The sequence below is a fragment of the Sus scrofa genome, chromosome 4 (genome assembly GCF_054392235.1).
Source record: "Sus scrofa isolate SSC_HxYL_T2T_F1_AM1 chromosome 4, Sscrofa_HxYL_maternal_Yorkshire_Landrace_v2.0, whole genome shotgun sequence".
Classification (NCBI taxonomy): Eukaryota; Metazoa; Chordata; class Mammalia; order Artiodactyla; family Suidae; genus Sus; species Sus scrofa.
In genome coordinates, this window is record NC_139386.1 from 35,422,830 (window position 1) to 35,444,842 (window position 22,013).

At 41.7% G+C, this 22,013-nt stretch overlaps 1 protein-coding gene across 5 annotated transcripts in view; it reads right to left on the minus strand.

Moving 5' to 3' along the window:
• Positions 1-22,013, minus strand: part of GRHL2 (grainyhead like transcription factor 2) — a 193,408-nt gene that overhangs the window by 27,924 nt on the left and 143,471 nt on the right. For all 5 annotated transcript variants that reach the window (XM_085021961.1, XM_021090600.2, XM_085021960.1 and 2 more), the window contains one exon: positions 18,391-18,422. In XM_085021961.1, the coding sequence (XP_084878087.1) occupies positions 18,391-18,422 (32 nt within the window). The remainder of the gene's footprint in view (positions 1-18,390; positions 18,423-22,013) is intronic.

The window sequence follows — 22,013 nt, forward strand, 5'->3', positions numbered from 1 at the left end:
AAGTAGGTGTAGGTTTTTAGAAATTTTTACTCTATTGGGATTCCTGAAAGCAGGCGCATGAAGCAATGGCACGTAGGCAGTTCAGCAGAATTGGTTAAAACATGATCTCTGGGTCCAGACTACCTTGGTTTAAACCCCTGCTTTTCAGTCCACTAGCTATGGGAACATGCACAATTTCTTTAGCTGCCCAGAGTCCCAACCTCCTTGTCTTTAAAAGGAGGTTGTTGAGAGAATTAAATGAATGCAACATATGTAAAGCAATGACAAAGTTGCTTGAAACACTGTAGATACTACCGAAGTGTTAGAGATGATTGTGATAATTAAAGTTGAGAGAGGCAGGATCAAGGTGGTGTAGGAGCAGGATGTGGCGCTCACCTTCTCCCACAAACACTTCAAAAAAAAAAAAAAAAAAAAAAAAAACTACATGTAGAACGATTCTCACAGAGCACCTACTGAATGTTGACAGAAAACCTCAGACTTCCAAAAAGGGCAAGAAACCCTCCACATAACTGGGTAGAACAAAAGGAAAAAGAGAGAGAGAGAGAAGAGAAAAAAAGGAATCAGGATGGGACCAGCATTCCTGAGAGGAAGCTGAGAAAGAGGAAAGAAATCTATACCCTGGGAGGTCATGGAACTAACAGGGAGATCAGCTGAGATGCAGGGGGAGCCTCAAAGCCTTGGAGAAAAGCACAGCAGCTGGTCTGAGGTGAGGAAGACAAAGCAGAGGGAGAGCTGCATGGACCATCAGTACCACCACCCCATGCACCGCTGAGACACTCGAGCAGGGCTGGGCACGGAGACTCGTGCTATGGAGCTCAGACCAGGGAGAGAACTAAGGTTGCCTGTGTGGAAACAGCCTGAAGAGGCTAGAGAGCAGACCGCCAAAGGGTGCAGGAGGAGGCCTGGGCCCACCAGAGAAGCAAGGCACCACTGCTGGGGAGGGTGAGAGGAGGAGGGGTGGGACTACCACGGAAACTTCTTTCACTGGGCATGTGTGGGCTCTCAGGCAACAGGACACCTCTTGTGCGGCCTACAGTGGTGGCTGCAAGCTGCCGCAACCATCTTGGACTCCAGAGGTGGGCATGGCCCACTACCATTGAGGGTCCTTTGATCAGGCACCAATTGCAGTCCCAATCAGCTCAGGGGTTGTCACTGTGGAGGGTGCTGCAACCAAGTGCTGCCTGCTGCCCCAACATCCCAGGGAATGTATATGCCCCACTATTGCTACTGCCAAGGGCTCTGGGCACTGTTCTCAACTCCCTGAAGGCCACTGTCACTGCCAAGGGCCCTGCAACCAGAAGCAGCCTGCTGCTCCCACTGCCCTGTGGGACCCTGACACTGCCAAGGGCCTAGCAACCAGGTGTCATATGCAGGCATCATCCCTTGCCCCCACCTCCCTGGAAACACAAGCAGGCCATGCACCTGCACACTACTATTAAGAGGTTAATACACAGTACACACTGGGAAAAGGACAACAAGCATCCAAATCAAAAGCAGCCCTCATGCCAAAAAACTATTAAGCCCTCACAAGCTACTCAGAGATGCTCCTCATATAATTTGCCCTCCTAGATTACGTAGACAACTGTTTTCCCTAAACTCATAGAGTAAGAGAAAGATAAGCAAAACAAGGAAGCACAGGAACCATTCCCAGTTTAAAAAATAAGAAAATTCCCCTGAAGAAGCAAACAATGAAGCAGTTCTCTGTGGTCTATAATGAAAATACTGAAGGAATTAAGAACAGCTATCAACATTAATGCAGATTACTTTAAAAATGAGCTAGAAACCATAAGGAGGAGCCAAGAAAAATTAGAAAATTAATTTGCAGAGACAAAAGCTGAGTTAAAGGCATTGAATGGCAGAATGAATAATGCAGAAGAATATTTGAATAAGTGACTTTAAAGATAAAATAATCACCCAGACATTTGGCTTTCTGTCTGCTGTCAGAATAGCAGGCAAAGGGAGTTCCCACCGTGGCTCAGTGGTTAACGAATCTGACTAGGAACCATGAGGTTGCAGGTTCAATCCCTGGCCTTGCTCAGTGGGTTAAGGATCCGGCGTTGCCGTGAGCTGTGGTGTAGGTCGCAGATGCGGCTCGGATCCCGCGTTGCTGTGGCTCTGGTGTAGGCTGGTGGCTATAGCTCCAATTCAACCCCTAGCCTGGGAACTTCCATATGCCACGGGAGTGGCCCAAGAAAAGGCAAAAAGACCAAAAAAAAAAAAAAAAAAAAAAAAAAGAATAGCAGGCAGAAAGCCAAATGGGGAAAAAAAATGAAAGCAATATAAAAGATCTATGGGATAATATAGAGTGTGCCAATCTATGCACAATAGGGATTCCAGATGGAAAAGAAAAGAGGATTGAAAACATATTTGAAGAAATTATGGCAAAACCTTTCCAAATCTAAAGGAAACAGATACCAAGATACAGGAAGCACAGATTCAAGCACAAGTTGAATCTAAACAAACCTACATGAAGACATATTACAATAAAAATGGCAAAAGTTAAACAAGGGGATTCTAAACACAACAAGAGAAAAACAAAAAGATAATTATAACAGAACCCCCCCCCATAAGACTATCAGCTGATTTCTCTATAGAAACACTACAGGCCAGAAGAGAGTGGCAAGATATATTCAAAGTTCTAAAAGGGAAAAACTTGCAACCTGGAATACTCTACCCAGTGAGATTATCATTTAAAATAGAAGGAGAAGTAAAGAATTTCTCAAACAAAAAACTAAAAGAATACAGAAATACTTAACCTATCCTCAAAGAAATATTGAAAGGTCTCCTCTAAATAGGAAAGAAGTAAGAAGATGTAGGATGGGGTAAATCACAATTGGAAAGTAATCACTTAAATAAGCCAGTATACAGATCAAAAAGGAAGGAAAAAAAAAAACCTATTTGTGAAAGCAATGATAAATGCAAGGAACAGTAAAAGGATAAACGTGAAGATGTAAAAGAAGACATCAAAATCATCATAAAAATGTAGAGAAGGAGAATAAGAAAATATAGACTTTTTTAAAGAATGTGTTTGAGCCTATACGACTATCAGCCTAAAACAAGCAGCTAGAGTAAAGGGTAAACATACTTGATAAACAGGACAACCACAAATCAAAACCAAACAATACATTCACAAAAACCAAAAAGAAGAGGACACAAACATAAAATAAATGGAAATCGTCCAACCAAAAAAAGAAAAAGGGACAAAGGAGAAACACAGAATCAATTGGAAAATGAGGTTAAAAAATGGAAATAAATACATATTTATCATAATTACCTTAAATGTCAATGGACTGAATGTTCCAATTAAAAGATATAAAGCAAAAGACTAAATTAAAAAAATAAGAGCCTACAATATACTGACTACAAGAGACCCACCTTAGGGTAAGGAACACATATAAATTGAAAATGAGGAGATGGAAAAGATATTTCATGTGAATGGAAATGACAAGAAAGTGGGAGTCATGATACTCATATCAGACAAAATAGACTTATGAGAAAAGATAAAGAAGGACACTATTTCATGATAAAAGGATCAATTCAAGAGGATATTATACTTATCAGTATATATGCCCCTAATATTGGAGCACCCAAATACATGAAACAAATACTAACAGATATAAAAGGAGAAACTGGTGGGAAGACAGTAACGGTAGGAGATTTTAACACCCCATTCCCATCAATAGACAGATCTTCTAGACAGAAAATCAATAAGACAACAGAGATCCTAAATGACACAATAGATCAGTCAAACTTAATTAATATTTTCAGGACATTATATCCAAAAACAAAACAAAACAAAACAGAATACGCATTCTTTTCAAGTGCACAGGAAACATTCTCTAAGATTCACCACATACTGGAGCACAAAACTAACATTAACTGCAACAAATTTAAGAGTATAGAAATTATTTCAAGCATCTTCTCTGACCAAAATAGCATGCAATTAGAAGTCAACCACAGGAAGAGAAATGAGAAAAAACTGACTACATGGAGACTAAACGACATGCTACTAAAACACCAATGGATCATTGAAGAAATAAAAAAAGAAATTAAAAATACCTTGAGACAAATGGCAATGAAAAGACAACCATATAAAACCTATGGGATGACCCCTCCCATAAAGCAGTTCTTAGAGGGAAATTCATAGTAATAGAGGCCTTCCTCAAAAAAAACAAGAAAAATCTCAAATCAACAATCTAACCTACCACCTAAAAAGAATCAGGAAAAGAAGAATAAACAAAACCTAAAGTCAGTGAAGGAAGAAAAGATTAGAGACGAAATCAATAAAATAGATTTAAAAACAATAGAAAACATCAATAAAATCAAGAGTGTTCTTTGAAAGAGTAACCAAAATGGACAAACCTCTAGCCAGACTCACCAAGAAGAGAGAATCACCTGACCCCAAAAAAAGAAATGCAAGGGAGAAATCTTGACTGATACTACAGAATAAAAAAGAGAGAGAGAGAAAGAGAATACTATAGTTACACGCCCACAAATTTGACAACCTAGAAGAAATGGAAAACTTTCTAAAAACATACAGCCCACCAAAACTGAATAAAGAAGAAACAGATCATTTGAACAGACCAATCACTAGAAATAAAACTGAATGTGTAATTTAAAAAAAAAACTCCCTATAAACTAAAGTCCAGGACCAGATGGCTTCACAAGACAATTCTATCAAACATACAAAGAACTTGTACTGATCCTTCTTAAACTCGTCCAAAAGATTGAAGAAGAAGGAACACTCCCAAAGACAATCTCTGAAGCCACCACTACCATAATACCAAAACCAAAGATACTACCAAAAAAGAAAACTGTAGGCCAATATCTTTGAGGAATATAGATGCCAAAATTCTCAACAAAAATTTAGCAAACCAAAACATAAAAAGATCATACACAACTAAGTAGGATTAATCCTAAGTTCACAAGGATGGTTCAACAGATTCAAATCAATCAATGTAACACACCACATTAACAAAAGTAAAAAAAAAAAATGATCATCTCAATAGATACATAAAAAGCATTTAACAAAATTTAACATCCATTTAGGACAAAAGCTCCTCCCAAAGTGTATATGGAAGGAATATATCTCAATGTAATAAGCCATTTATGCAAACCCATTGCCAATATAATACTCAACAGAGAAAAGCTGAGTCTTCCTGCTAAAATCTGGAACAAGATGCCCACTTTCCCCACTTTTACTCAACACAGTATCGGAAGTCCTACCCACAGCAATCAGACAAATAAACAAAGGAAAGATGGAAGGGAGGAAGGAAGGGAGGAACGGAGGAAGGGTATCCAAATTGGAAGAGAAGAGGTAAAATTGTCACTATAACAGATGACATGATACTATATATATAAAACCCTAAGGACTCCACACAAAAACTGCTAGAACTGATAAAAAAAATCAGCCAAGTAGCAGGATACAAGACTAACATTCAGAAATTGGTTGCATTTGTGTATACTAACAATGAAATGTTAGAAAAAATATTTAAAAATACCTTTTAAAATAACCCCCTCAAAAAAAAACCTAGGTATAAATCTGACCAAGGAAGTAAAGGACTAAGTTGAGAAATATAAAACATTAATAAAGAAACTTAAAGAAGTTTCAAAGAACTGAAAAGATACCCCATGTTCTTAGATTGGAAGAATTAATATTGTTAAAATGGCCATACTACCCAAAGCAACCTATAGATTCAATGCAGTCTGTATCAAACTACCCACAACATTTTTCACAGAACTAGAACAAATAATCCAAAAATTTATATGGAACCAAGCACTATTCACAATTGCCAAGACATGGAAACAACCTAAATGTCCATTGACAGATGATTGGATTAAGAACATGTGGTATATATACACAATGCAATACTACTCAGCCATAAAAAAGAACGAAATAATGCCATTTGCAGCAACATGGATGGAAATAGAGATTCTCACACCAAGTGAAGTAAGTCAGAAAGAGAAAGACAAATACCATATGATATCACTTATATCTGGAATCTAATATATGGCACAAATGAAACTCCACAGAAAAGAAAATCATGGACATGGAGAACACACTTGTGGTTGCCAAGGGGGAGGGGGAGGGAGTGGAATGGACTGGGAATTTGGGGTTAATAGATGCAAACTATTGATAAGCAATGAGATCCTGCTGTATAACACTGGGAACTGTATCTAGTCACTTATAACGAACACGATAATGTGAGAAAAAGAATGTATATATGTATGTGTGACTGGGTCACCTTGCTGTACAGTAGAAAATTGACAGAATACTGTAAACCAGCTATAATGGAAAAAATAAAAATCATTATTAAAAAAAATTTTAATGGAACCATTAAAGACCCAGCAATCCTGAAGGAAAAAAACCAAGGAGGAGGCATAATTCTCCCAGACTTCAGACAAAATTACAAAGTTACAATAATTAACAGTGTGGTATGGGTACAAAAACAGACATACAGATCAATGGAACAGAATAGAGAACCGAGAAATAAACCCAGACACCTGTGGTCAATTAAACTTCAACAAAGGAGGCAAGAATATAGAATGGGGAAAAGACAGTTTCTTCAGCAAGTGGTGTTGGGAAAACTGGACAGCTGCATGTAAATCAATGAAACTAGAACACACCCTCACGCCATGCACAAAAATAAACTCAAAGTGGCTTAAAGACTTAAACATAAGACAAGACACCATCAAACTCCTAGAAGAGAACAGGAAAAACATCCTCCAACATCAACCTTACAAATGTTTTCTTAGGTCAGTCCCCCAAGGCAATAGAAATAAAAACAAAAATAAACCAATGGGACCTAATCAAAATTCACAAGCTTTTGCACAGCAAAGGAAACCATAAACAAGGCAGACAATGGAATGGGGGAAATATTTGCGAATGACAAGCGCTTAATCTCCACAATACACAAACAAGTCATACAACTCAACAACAAGAAAACAAACAACCCATTCAAAAGATGGGCAGAAGACCTAAACAGGCATTTCTCCAAAGAACACATACAAATGGCCAGCAGGAAGATGTAAAAATGTTCAACATCCCTAATTATTAGAGAAACGCAAATCAAAACTACAATGAGGTACCACCTCATACCAGTCAGAATAACTATCATCAATAAGCCTACAAATAACAAAAGCTGTAGAGGGAGTAGAGAAAAGGGAACCCTCCTACACTGTTGGTGGGAATGTAAATTGGTACACCTACTATGGAAAGCAGTATAGAGGTTCCTCAGAAAGCTAAATATGATCCAGCAATCCCACACCTGGGCATATATCTGGACAAAACTTTAATTCAAAAAAAAATATATGCACCTGTATGTTCATAGCAGCACTATTCACAATTGCAAAGACACGTAAAAAACCTAAATGTCTATTGATGGATGAATGGATTAAGAAGATGTAGTCTATATACACAATGGAATACTACTTGGCCATAAAAAAGAACAAAATAATGCCATTTGCAACAACATGGATGGAACTAGAGACTCATACTAAGTGAAGTTAGAAGGAGAAAGACAAATACCACATGTTATCACTTATACGTGGGATCTAAAATGTGGCACAAATGAACCCATCTACAAAACAGAAACTGACTCACAGACATAGAGAACAGACTTGCAGTTGCTGGGAGGTGGGGAGTGGGATGGACTGGGAGCTTGGGGTTAGTAGGTGCAATCTATTACATGGATAGAATGGATAAGTGATGAGGTCCTACTCTATAGCACAGGAAACTATATCCAATTTCTTGGGATAGACCATGATAGATGAAAATATAAGAAAAGGAATGGGAGTTCCCATCATGGCTCAGTGGTAATGAACTCAGCTAATATCCATGAGGGCTCAGGTTTGATCCCTGACCTTGCTCACTGGGTTAAGGATCCAGAGCTGCCATGAGCTGTGGTGTAGGTCATAGATGCAGCTCAGATCCCACGTTGCCGTGGCTGTGATGCAGGCTGGTAACTGCAGCTCTGATTTGACCCTTAGCCTGGGAACTTTCATATGCTGTAGGCACAGCCCTAAAAAGACAGTAATAAATAATAATAATGGAATGTATATATGTGTGATTGGTCACTTTGTTGCACGGCAGGTATTATTACAACATTGTAAATCAACTACACTTCAATAAAAAAAATGTTGCAGAGATTTGAGGAAGACAAATAATTGCAGAAGAGCACATAAGGCAGACAGTTTAAAAGGTTTCCATCTACTACCAAATAGCAAATAGTTGAAACTGCCACTCTGGCCCAATTTAAGGGCTAAAGTTAGAAAGTTTCCTCCATGGAGACTTGCATATCAATCCCAAGCTTCCAAGATGCTACAAAACCCTGCTTTAAAGCCAAATCCCTATTGGCATCATTGGCATCAAGAAGCTTTTTACCAATTCTCAAGTCGAGCTAATGATGTGGTCCAGTGGTAGAAAAAGCACATGCTATGAAACTGTGGACAGTCCAAAAAGCATTTCTATTAATTCTAATAGTTTAAATTCTTAAACCAACCAGATTTTTTTTTTTAATTTTTTTGCCCTTTCTAGGGCTGCTCCCGTGACATATGGAGGTTCCTAGGCTAGGTGTCAAATCAGAGCCATAGCCGCCAGCCTACACCAGAGCCACAGCAATGCAGGATCTGAGCCGCATCTGCAACCTACACCACAGCTCACGGCAATGCCGGATCCTTAACCCACTGAGCAAGACCAGGGATCAAACCCTCAACCTCATGGTTCCTAGTCAGATTCGTTAACCACTGAGCCACGATGGGAACTCCCAACCAGACTTTTAATTTACAATCTTATACTCTAGCTGGTCCAAAATCATGTTTATCATTCTTTAATAAGACCATGTTTTACAAACACTTTTCATCTCCTCAGTCAATAATGGCTCTTCTGAACACTCTGAGAGCCAGCAGGGCAAGGATCAACCACATCCCTATTTCAGTGATGACTAAACTAAGGCTTAGGGTGTTATATGTCATATGCAGAGCAATGCAGCTAAAAAGTGAAACAGGCTGTTGAGCAAACCCAGCTCTGAGGGACAACATCATGATAAAGTATTCAATAAATCTGGAGTTCCCGCCATGGCGCAGTGGAAACAAATCTGACTAGGAACCGTGAGGTTGAAGGTTTGATCCCTGGCCTCACTCAGTGGGTTAAGGATCTGGCATTGTGGTGAGCTGATGTGGCTCGGATCTGGCACTGCTGTGGCTGTGGAATAGGCCAGCAGCTGTAGCTCCAATTTGACCCCTAGCCTGGGAACCTCCATATGCCACAGGAACAACCCTAAAAAGGATTAAAAAATAAGTATTCATTAAATCTGAGATGATGATGAACAAGGGAGGGTATGAAAAGTGATATTAAGAGTTGGCATTTTATTTTATTCCACAGTAAGTCAAACTAAGGAAATAACTAGAGGAAAAATTCAAGTTCCAGCTAAATATATAATAAGTTTTAAGAGTACTAAAACTTAGTTTTAGTACTATATTCCCCTCACTTTTTAAAAAAAATCATAAAAGCTGGTCATATTATTCTGGAATAATGTCTTGGAACTGGACTGACCATGACCCCAGGAGCAGAAGATTAAAAATCCATTCACACAGCTGTCAGTGACCAGTAGGTTAATAATGGGTAAATAGCCTGACATATCACGAGACACTTGCTCATGCTGTGTCAGGGTTGCTAAACTAGTGATTTTCTTTTTCTAGGCAAGGAAGGGTTTATTTATATTTTTCCAGTTCTGCTGACTTTTGACAGCACCCCATTCTGAGCCACGACAACCTTTGCCATTAAAATAACATCTTGGATAAACCACATTTCTCTTGGGAGATCAGAAATGCTTTTTCACACTTTCAAATCTATAAACCCAGGAGGAGTCAATAAGCTTGTGTGGTCTCAATTCGACTGTTTCATTTCTTTTCAAAGCCAAGTAAGAAAAGAAGGACAGAAATGACTGCCCCAATTGATAGATGGAAAGAACACAGATTTCAGGTCCCCTGATGCCCTGTCCAATTGCACTGGATTGTACCACAAAAGGACGAGAAGGAAGAAAATTGCTTTCTCTGACATCAGTCCCCATACTGTGGGCACAATGTGTGATTAACACGTGGAGGGCCTCCACGTCCAGCAGCCTTGCGGGGTCAACCTAGGGGAAAGCAAGTCCCTAAGGTATAAACAAAGGACAGCTAAGTTTCATCAGAAAAAGTCTAGGTAGGAGTTTGGGTCTGAAGCCTGTGGCTCTGGCCACACGTGGGAAAAGTCATGAGGAACCCTACTTGCTGGCTGAGCTGCTCTCAGCTTCGGTGCCTAGAAAGGGAGGCGCCAAAATAAAGCACAGAGTTGCAGGCAACGTGGACACACCATGGGTTTAGTTCACAACTCTGCTTGTGGCCTATGTAGCCTAATGACCACGTGTTTCCTAAATAAATTAACATCCCTCCCCCTCATCAGCCTCAGAAAAGAGGAGGTCCTCTTAAGTCCTCACATCATCTCTCACATTACAGAGGAGAATCCAAATGAGTTTATTCCCAACAATAAGTCCCTCTTTGGGATAGAACCTATCATCCCAAAATGACCTTCACCAACGCTAAGTTTGCGGGTAACAACAGCCTTCATCTGACACAAACTGGCAAAAAAAAAAAAAAAAAAAAAAAAATCAACAAACAAACCCCACATATATTTAGTAAGGATATCTGTGGTTAAGAGCTCACAACTGAAAGTAGCAAGTAACTAGGTCAGTAAGCCCCAGAAGGCTCCTCTGAAGAGGAAATACAGGAGGATGGTTTTAAGAGGAACTGAAGTTTCTCAGATGTCTGTCGTAGCTCGTGGCAAACCAAGCAATGTTCCAGCAAAGAACAACAACGTGACAGTACATACACCTATGTTGTCATCTTACTGAGGGTACTGGCGCCTACGGTTGAGTCAGCCAGAGTGGAGAGGCTGGGATCTCAGAGGAGTAAACTGCAGAGAGGTGAGCTGAGAGTCCGTGAGCACTTTGATCTGGAAGTGATGCCCCTTCTCAACGGGAAGTGGAGGGTGGTAGATCCAGCGGAGGCACGTACCAAGAGGTTTGCATATTTGGCGATCTCGCGATGACAAGAGACACAGAAATTAGTGTTTAGGGCCGCTGAGGGATTCAGGACTGATGGGAAAATGTCCATCAAGTCGATAAGCACAGAGAAGTGAGCCAGACCCTGCTGTGTTTCCTTCCCAGTATTTGCCAAGCTTTTCAGCAGCTCAGGACAAGAGACTAAGAAGTGAGCAGAAAGCCCTTGACGAGCATAACTGGTACTAATAGAAGAAGCTGATGAAAAGCTGCTACTCTGAGAGATGGGAAACAGGATTTATTTTCATTTCCTTATGTATATTTTTAAAATCTCTTGTATATTTGATGCAGATTTGAGTATTACGGGGTGGATTTTTTTAACTGCAATCTCTACAGTAAAAATAAAAACATAGCCATTGAAAAAGGGGGTGGGCTTCTTATAATGGCATATAAATCAACAATTATCTTGAAATAAAAGGATTAATTAAAAACAGTTTTGATATGAGAGGCAACATGGTGGCAGTCACTTATGTAACTATTTCTAATGTAAGAATCAATACTTGTGGCTTAGGATAGAATTTCTGAAGACAGTCCCACATACACAGATTTAAAAGTGTTGTATCTCAACTTTGAAGATGGTAGAGAAGAATTGCCTTGACTAAACAGCACGAGATAAAAAGTAATTTTAGTTTTGAAATACTGATGTCATGAATTGTGAAGAGTTTGAATAAAACTTTCATAAATGTCATATTTTAGACCATTATTTCTAAAATACATATGTTATGCTTTAAAGGTATGTTAAAGCAATTAACAAAGTAAATATCAAGAGATCATTGAACTTTTGGCTGTATTCATAAATGTCTACCTATTCAAATCTGCCCAAAAGCTTTAATTTATATCTTCATTCTTCTCCGTGGGAAACTGGGGAAATTGCCTTATATTTAAAATCACCTAATAGCCCACCATACCTTACATCTCATGGTTTCCATAGCATCCCTGAGAACCTCATCAAAGAAAAGTGCTTAGTTCTCCAGGAAATTGTTCCTTTCAGAAAATAGGGCAGGATTCTAGAAAAACTTCATTTTGTGCTAATGAACACGGGTGATGACTTCTTAGGTTTAATATCCTGTTGATTAAGTGTAAAGCCCTTCCTTTTTCCCTAAAACAGCCATTCATGAATCCCTGGTTAAGACCTCAACTCTACAGAGTGTTCTTGTTGTCTGACATGTTCTTGCTGTTCTTTTTCATCTTCCTTTCTTCCATTTCTTTTTTTGTCTTTTTGCCCCCACCCCGCCCCCGACCCCGAAACATATGGAGTTTCCCAGACTAGGGGTTGAATGGGAGCTGTAGCCACTGGCCTATACCACAAACACAGCAACACAGGATTCCAGCCACATCTGTGACCTACACCACAGCTTATAGCAATGCCGGACCCTTAACCCACTAAGCAAGGTCAGGGATCGAACCCATGTCCTCATAGATGCTAGTCAGGTTCATTAACAGCTGAGCCATGATGAGAACTCCTCTTTCCATTTATTCAGAGCGTGAAAAGGAACCTGAACAATAAAAATAGCTATGTTTTTAGAAAGCACCTTCTATTTTCATTATTTTTTACATCCTAATGCTTCTAATAACTCTATCAGGTAGGTATTAACATGTGCTATTTTTAGATGAGGAAACTGAGAAAATCCAAAAAGTTGTCTTAAGTTACAAAATTGTAAGGTCAAGGCAAGACTCAAACCACTAGCTCTAGAGCAGTGGTTCTCAAACACTGCGGTGCATTAGAATCACCCAGGGCCTTTTAGAAAGTCCCCATGCCTGAGCTGTACCCCACCACCAATGAAATCAAAATCCCTGGGGGCAGTGCCTCTACATGAGTATTTTTAACTTCCCAGGTTGATTCTGATACACAGCAAGAGACCTGCTGCGAAGAGCTGGTGTCCAAAAGTCTCTGTATCTAACTGTTGTAGTCCTGCCCAAGAAACACGCTTGCATGGGGTCCCCAAATTCAGCATCCTAAGTCACCCCAAGTACTTATCTTTAGACAGGGGGGCAGAAACAAACAGGTGTTCCTCTTTATGTTAGTTTAAGCACTTAGCCGATGATGGCTCCCCATCCTACCTCATCTGAATTTTCTCTAGTTTCTCTCTTTAAGTGCCCTCAGGTTTGCTGGCACTTCAGGCCAAAAAGCTCTCCTCCTTGTGACCAAGTCTGTGTCTGGCCACCACTCTGGCTTTGGAGTTGCTGGGAGAGGGCTCTGATATGCTGGGCAGACTGTCTCCTCCAGCTGGCGGCTGTGTGAACGAGCTCTCCAACACTCAGTGAGATGCTTTAAGATGCACTGATTATACCTGGCAGGAGAGCGAGCTAACCAGACAGTCCTGATCTGATGAAGGCTATGCAAATGCCAGGGAAGGTGGCACTCCTCTGGGCTGGGGGAACTGACCCCTTCTGCCAGGTACTCTCATCTGGGCTTGTCCCAAGCTGGGTCCTACACTCCAAAGTCCTACATTCCTACACTTTATCAAGGCCAGAGAGCCATCCCGCTGAGGGCCTATCACTCAGTATCACCTTGGCAGCTGCAGACCAAGAACTAAGAGGGGGGTTAGGGATAGGGCGTGATGGCTAAAGGTAGGTGATAGGAGCGCAGCTAGACCCAAGTTCAAATCCCATCTCTCTCACTTACTAGTTGTGTGGTTTGAAACAAGTCTCTTGGTCTCTTCAAGTTTCAGTTTCCTCATTGTAAAGTGGAGGAAATTACAGTGTCTTCCCTATGGGAATTTTGGAAGAATCCAATAAAATAATACATATAAAGCATTAGTATAGTGCCTAGCCAAGGCATCCAGGGATGTTAATTAATACTTTTACATATAATGATAGCCAAGTACTTACTGTGTATTGACACTGAAGCTCCAGGGCCGCCCATATTACTCAATCAAACTCTAATTAGAAGATGTGTTAAGAGTAAGAGACTTGGGCCTCAGGCTTCAGGCTTATGCAATAAAAGAAGATAATTGTTACAGACAGGCCAAGCTAAGAATTAGAAGTAGGTCAGCTGGCTCCCTAAATGTCTCCGGCTTGTAAGGAAGGACAGTTAGGCTGAGGTAGATCCTCGAGCATGGCCTGCACATGCAGGAGTGTTCAGGCCCCAGGCCTTTCTCCGTCATAATGCTCAATTTTCTCATGAGAGATCTTACAGATGGTCTTATGTAAAATCCTCATTTTATAATGGAGGAAAGTGAAGTCCAGAGGTCAGGGAGGCGGTCCCAGCCTTCACGCTGGTGAGCAGCAGCCCAGGAGCAGAATATGGACTCCCTCAGCCCAGTTAATGTTCTTTCCATGGCGCCACCCTGTCCCTTGTAAAGTATGTGAATAACAGATTAGAGCTGATAGTGCTAATCACTTCTGTTCCTTCCCGCCACTGGAATATACTACTTCTGTGCTGAGATTAAAAAGAACAACCTAATTAGATATTTAGAAAATCAAGATCTTAGAATTCAGAGGTCAGATCCTAGATGAGCTTCTGCCTGGAAGCAACTAGGGAATTATTAGGTTCTTTTGAGAGTCTCTGTCCTTTAGGACAGGGGGTGACACACTTTTTCTGGAAAGTAAACATTTAGGTTATAACTGAGTTTCTGTACTCAGTTCTGTTGTAGCACCAAGGAGGCCAGAGACAAGACACAAGGAATTAATGTGGCTGTGCCCCAATTAAACTTTATTTATGAGATCTGAATCTCATAATTTTCAAGTGTCATGGAACATTATTCTTTTGGATGTTTTCAACCATTTAAAAATGCTCATAGTACAAAAAGAAGTAATGGGTCTTTTTTTTTTTTTTTGGCCACGCCTACAGCATGTGGAAGTTCCTGGATCAGGAATCAAACCTGCACCACAGCAGTGACTCAAGCTGCTGCAGTGACAGCACCAGGTTCTTAGCCCACTGAGCCACAAAGACTCCTGTTGGGCCTTGATTTGGTCTTTAGGCTACAGTTTGCCAAGCTTTGCTCTAGGAAATGGGCTTGGGAATATCTGGCCCACTTATTTCACTTTGAACTATTTTACAAGTAAATATGTTAAGTGCATAATTAGGGAAGTCCTGGTTTGACTATAGTTTGAAAAAAATGATCTAGAGATTTTAGTTATACATATGTAATTAAGGCAAACCAAGATTTTGGCTGTACATACGCAACATAATATACATGAAAAGTGCAGAGGAAAAAATGTTGACAGAGAAGTAAGATGTGAGGTTCACATACTCCCATAAATACATTGAAAATCCATCTATATATGGAACTGTTCTCACAGAAAATTAGCTGAATGCTGACATAAGAACCCAGGATTCTGATAGAGCAAGAAAAACACGAAGCTGCATAGTTCAGGGACCAGTAACTGTCAAAGATGACACAAATAGACAGAAAGATACACCATGCTCCTGGACTGGAAGAATCGATATTGTCAAAATGACTATACTACCCAAGGCAATCTATAGATTCAATGCAATCACTATCAAATTACCAAGGACATTCTTCATAGAACCAGAATAGAACATTTTAAAATTTGTGTGGAAACATAAAAGATCCCCAAAGCCAAAGCAATACTGAAAAAGAAAAACAGAAATGGAGGAATCAGGCTCCCTGACTTCAGACAATATTAGAAAGCTATGGTTATCAAAACAATATGGTACTGGCACAAAAACAGAAATATAGGTCAATGGAACAGGATAGAAAGCCCAGAAATAAATCTGAGCACCTATGGTCAACTAATCTATGACAATGGAGGCAAGTGGAAGAAAGATAGTCTCCTCAACAAGCGGTGCTGGGAAAATTGGCAAGCTACATGTAAAAGAATGAAATTAGAACACTCTCTAAAACCATACACAAAAATTAACTCAAAACGGATTAAAGACCTAAACAAGGCCAGATACTATAAAACTCCTAGAGGAAAACATAGGCAGAATGCTCTTTGACCTAAATCACAACATCTTGTTTGATCCACCTCCTAGAATAGTGACAATAAGAACAAAAATAAAATTAAACTCAGAAGCTTTTGCATAGCAAAGGAAATCATTAAAAAAAAAAAAAAAAAGACAACACACAGAATGGGAGAAAATCTTTGCAAACAATGTAGGAGACAAAGGCCTAATCTCCAAAATCTATAAACAACTCATATGACTCAAAAACAAAAAAACAACCCCATTGAAAAATGGGCAGAAGACCTAAATAGACATTTCTCTGAAGAAGACATATGGATGGCAAACAGGCACATGAAAAAATGCCCAACATCACTAATTGTTAGAGAAATGCAAATCAAAACTACCATGAGGTATCACCTCACACAGATCAGAATGCCATCATTAACAAGTCACCAAATAACAAATGCTGGAGCGGGTGGGGAGAAGAGGGTACCCTCCTTCACTGTTGATGGGAATGTAAATTGGTACAATTTACACTATAGAAAACAATATGGAAGTACCTCAGAAAACTAAATATAAAACTACCACATGATCCAGCAATCCCACTTCTGTGTGTATATCCAGACAAAACTTTCATCAAAAAAGATGTATGTACCTGTATGTTCATCACAGCACTATTCACAATAGCTAAGACATAGAAACAACCTAAATGTTCATCAACAGATAAACAGATTAAGAGGATGTGGTACATATACACAATGGACTATTATTCAGCCATAAAAAAGACAAAACAGTGCCATTTGCAGCAACATGGATGGAACTAGAGACTCTCATACTAAGTGAATAAGTCAAAAAGAGAAAGACAAACACCGTATGATATTGCTTATATGTGGAATCTAAAATAGGGCACAAATGAACCTATCTACAAAACAGAAATGGATCATGGACCTGAAGGGCAGACTTGTGTCTGCCAGGGGGGAAGGGGGAAGAGAGGGGGCTAATGGGGAGTTTGTGGTTGGTAGATGCAGATTGTTACATTTGGAATGGATGGGTGATGGGGTCCTGCTGTACAACACAGGAAACTGTACCTGTCTCTAGTAAGAACCTGATGGAAAATGGGGGGAAAAATGGTTGTGTATGGGTGGCTGGGTCACTTTGCTGGACAGCAGAAACTGAAGGAACACCGTAAATCAACTATACTTTAATAAAAATTTTAAAAATTTACAGAAAAAAAGAAAAATGAATGGAGAGTTCTAGATTGCGGTAAGAGAAAAACAACATCCAGGTCATAAGAAGAAATTATTCTAATACAACGTCCCATTTATGTGGTTCAGAACATGTTTATTTCTGAGAGCCAATTTTAAGGAGACTATGAGAAAATTGGGTGGCATCCCTGGAGGGGGAATTGAGATGCTGGAAGGTAAATCTATGCTTGAATGAGGAGCAAAGGGGGAGATTTATCCAGAAAGCAAAACTGGAGCCCACGGGTAGAAGCTGAAAGAAGGCAGTCATCAGTTCAACAAACTTTCTAGAGCTGGAATTATCCAACAGTGTAATGAGCTATCTCACGTAGTGAGAATATGGAGAGTATTCCCATCGCTTGAGAACATTCAAGTAGAAGCTGGCTGACCACCTATCAAGGACGAGGTATACTATGTTGCATTACCTAAGGGACAGAGTCAGCTAAATGACCTTGAAAGTTCCTCTTTGGCTGTAAAATTCTAGGAGTCCACACAATGAGTTAATGGACAGAAAGGCAGTCTGCAGAGACTCAATGTGAAGACACTGGGAGCCTTCAGTGCCCCAGGTAAACCCTCTTTTACCTATAGTCCTAAGGACAGTGACAAGGTTCTCAGCCTTCCCAGCTCCCATTCAAACCAGCCTCACCACTAGCCTACCCAGCTCCCTTTGCAGAGGGAGGGCTTCGGGAGGTTTGCGCGGGTGGCCCAGACAGGCACTAAAAGTAGGACAGGGGGTCTCCTTGGCTCCTGCCTCAAGCCCAGCTCGATCTTGTTTGGGGGCCAAAGATTTCAGTAATGGGATTATCAGTGAAAGAGTGGAACCAAAGAGCTCTATCATTTGGAAAAATAGCTGTTCATTGTGGGATGGATATCCTATAAAATTGGATTGTGATGATCATTGCACAACTACAAATGTAATAAATGCATTGAGTAATAAAAAAAGAAAAAAAAAGAAAAATAGCTGTTCAAAGGCAGGTTGTGGGCAGCAAAGAGGGGCAAAGAGAGACACGGAAGGAGGATGGTACTCCCCAGCCTTCTCCCAGCCAATCCCAAGTCAAGTCTGCCTGAGCTCTGGGTCCAGAGCTGAGGGGACATCCCCCCATCCCCCAACCCCACCCACGCTGCCCCCTCAACTTGGGAACCCACTTCTTCCAACGTGAACTGACTCTGAGCATTTAAGCGGAGGGCCCAAGGGGCTTACCCTTCTCGTTCATCGTCCGTGTTGTAGTAGACCTGTGGAACAAAACAGAAGGCCCACTGCAGGTCAGACAGGAGAAAGGAAAATACATTACGCGAAGCACAGGCTTTCCTAAAGCGTTACGCTGCCTCTTACAAAAGACAGAAGACAGATCTGTTTAACGATGCTGTGTGTGTGTGTGTGTATCTAAGGAAATAGAAATTTAACCTCTTCACAGTCTCCCTAGGGTTAACTCTGAGATTATAAGGAAGTAAAATTGGAACTCTGATTATTTCTAGCTCAAGTCAGTCTGATCAGATTACCTATAGCCCTCAGCCAAAGCTTGCTTTTGACATTAAGGAAATACTTTGGCAAGATCTAAAAAGAACTGTTTAGAAAGGCTATAGAGCAGGGCCCGTGAGTAACCACCCCCACCGGTCCACAGGTGAGCTGACCAGTGTGCTTGGGTGCCGGAGAGGAGCAGGAGGGTTCCACAGCAGTAACCGCAGGCCTCTGTTTATTCCCCAAGGGGAGCTGGGTTACCCTGACAACTCACAACCCACAAAAATTTAGGTGTCAATGTCTTCAGGCTAGGAAAGTGCATTTAGCTCTAGGAGGTGTTCTGGGCAGAAGGAAAAGAGACTTTTTCAGGAGGTCAGCCCAGCAGGCGGCAGAAGCAGATTTGAAGACCAGAGATGAAGTATCCTTGTTTTATGCAGCTCTGGAAATCCAGAGATCTGCTACGTAGGGCAAGTCCTCCCGGCCTAATTATTTGTGCAAATTAATTGTGGGCCTTTCCTGGGCTTTAACCATGTGTTTCAGGACCATTTTTTTTTTTTTTTTTTTTTTTTTTTTTTGTCTGGGTGAAGCAAGAACAAGACTCAAGTTTGTATCCAACACACTGACATCAGGCGTTGCCTCTGGTTCTTTTTGTCACTGTTCCTGCCCCAGCCACCTGGGAGAGAAAGACGGCTGTACCTTGACTGACACCCTCTGTGCAAGCTTCTTCAAAGGCTCCTGGCAGGTCCTGGGCTGCTGCCAAGCCCCAAACTCGGTTATATAACAAAGCTGGCGACCTGGAACTCTTTGGGAATGAGTCACTGTAGTCATGAGCTCGGATTTCTACCAGGAACTTTTTCCTCTTAAACTCTTTAATGTCTATTGTTGTATTGTACAGTGAGTTTCTTCTTAAACAGAAAACAATGAAGGTAAGACGTTTCCTCCACAGCCTCCCAAGTTTCAGTGGAGCATCAGGGCATCTGTCATTGGGATGTACTAGCAATGGGACCAACTGTTTAAATGTGCATGGAGCGACCCACAGAGCGAGGGAGCCTGGGCCATAGCACCAGACACACAACTGGATGTGGGGGAAATTTCCTGATGTTGGCCTGTTTTGTGCTGGTTTCTTTCAAGGTGGCATGATGCATCTGCCCAGCCTGAGTGTACACAGGGCCATGGAGAGCTCTCTGCAAAGGTGACTGGTGACCCAAACCTGGAAGTAGCCTTCTCTTAAGCATCTTCCTGGCCTGCTGAGCGGCCTCAACACTGTCCCTCTCACTTGGCACTGTCTTTTCTCCTCCTGACACTAAAGGACCCACTGTTTCTTCCCAATCTGCTGTAGGGCTTATGGCACAAATTCACTTTTTTTTTTCTTTTTCTTCAAATTCACTTTTTAAACAGTGTTCCTCTCAAACTTTAGAGTGCCTAAAAACTATTTGGTGGCCTCGTCATCAGTGCAAATTCCCAGAACCCCCTTCACAGATTTTAGTTTGAAAGCCCTGGAATGGAACTGGGACACGTGAATTCTTTTTTTTTTTTTTGTCTTTTTAGGGCCACACCCATGGCATATGGAGGTTCCCAGGCTAGGGGTCTGATCAGAGCTGTAGAGCTCCGGCCTACACCAGAGCCACAGCAACACCAGATCCAAGCCACATCTGTAACCTACAGCACAGCTCACGGCAACGCCAGATCCTTAACCCACTGAGCGAGGCAGGGAATCGAACCCGCAATCTCATGGTTCCTAGTCGGATCCACTTCCACAGAGCCGCAACGGGAACTCTGGGAATGTGAATTCTCATCAAGAACACCTGCGCTTCAGGGGAGCAGGTTCACAAGCCACAGGTGAGGACACCATTCTTGAAGATGTGAGGGAGGAGTGTGTCCTCCTTGGGTTTGGGTGCCCTGAGGAAGACTGATGCCTGCAAAATACCCGGGATGCGGAAGGCTGCTGCCTCTGCATCCCTCAGTTTCTCCCCAGTTCCCCTCATCGCTTCTTCCCAAAGGCATTCCTGACAAAAGCCACAGTGAAGATCAGGGCTTTTGTGGGGGAGGGGGGCGAGGGAGGCTGAGGAACTCCCTAGTGTCAGCACGTTAGGTTAATGCCCTCATAGGAGTTTTTGACAACCATCTGACAACTATTTAAATCCATAGGCGAATCAATGAGATAATGCCAGAGCAGGGGACCCGTGGGCTGACAGGAAACGTACCGCTCCCCAGCCCATGTCTTTGGGAGACCACAGCTGAGGTGACTTCAGCATGGCTCAGGTGTTCACTGACCATGAAAGCAGGATAGCTACTGGGGCTGCAGTGGTGCAGGGCTGCCGCGTGGCTGACTTGGCCAGGCTCACACCTGTAGTGGTCACTGAGCTGTGCCCTGCCACCTGCCTTCTGCCCCCATGGCCCCTGCTCTCTTGCAGTGAAACTGGCCTGGCTTGTGACCTGCTGCTGCTGACTTTTGTTTTGCAGGTCAACGCCAGCCAAGCCCTGTCCTGTGCCCAATTGTAAACCACAGCACTGCCCCATTCTGTCCTGCCTCTGGACCCATCTCCCAAGGCTCCTAGCTCTTCCAAGAAAAGGCAGCCTTAAGTCCAAGCCAATCACCCAAGGCATTCCTTTCCTTGGGCCAAGCAACTGGATCAACTACAGGATGTTCACACATCATTCTGGAAACAGAAGAGTGTGTTCCTTTGTTTCCTAGAGCTCAGGCAGGCTCCCTCACTGACCCCCTTAACTCTGACTCCAAGGCCAGAGGGGAAGCCTGAGGCGCTGCAAGGATGGACCCCAGGCAGCAGAACTTAACTTCACTGATGCCCTGGGGGACGCTGATTGGACTGCTTTGCAAACTGCTGAAACCAACAAACTGTAAAGTTCCGTCTGATTCAGCCACAGGCTAGGAGCCCAGCTCAGGACATGAAGAGGCCAAGTGAGGCCAGAGGACTGACGGTCAGGAGTGGTCAGATTTGGTCACCTTTCCTTCTAAGATTCATTTACAGCTTTGTGTATTTCAGAGAAATCTTGCCAAGGAACAGGTCAGGCTGTCAGCTTGGACATGGGCTGAAGCCAGAATCACGACAGAAAACAATAGGAACAATTTAACTCCATTATCCCCTCTCTCGGAAGGCGTGGACAGTCAGCTTCAAAAAGTCCCCATGAGCAAAGACTGTGAATACACAAATCACCACTATGTTCTCGGGAATGTAAAAAAATACATCAATAAAACTAGGTGCTGGCACTCATATCCTAATAAATCATAACATACGTCCTTTTCCTCTTTGTGTCCTTTTCCTATCAAACAAGTAAGACAAGATGGGAATGTTACATTTTGGTGGAATGCACGTTAAAATAAAAAACCATGGGTATTTTGTTAC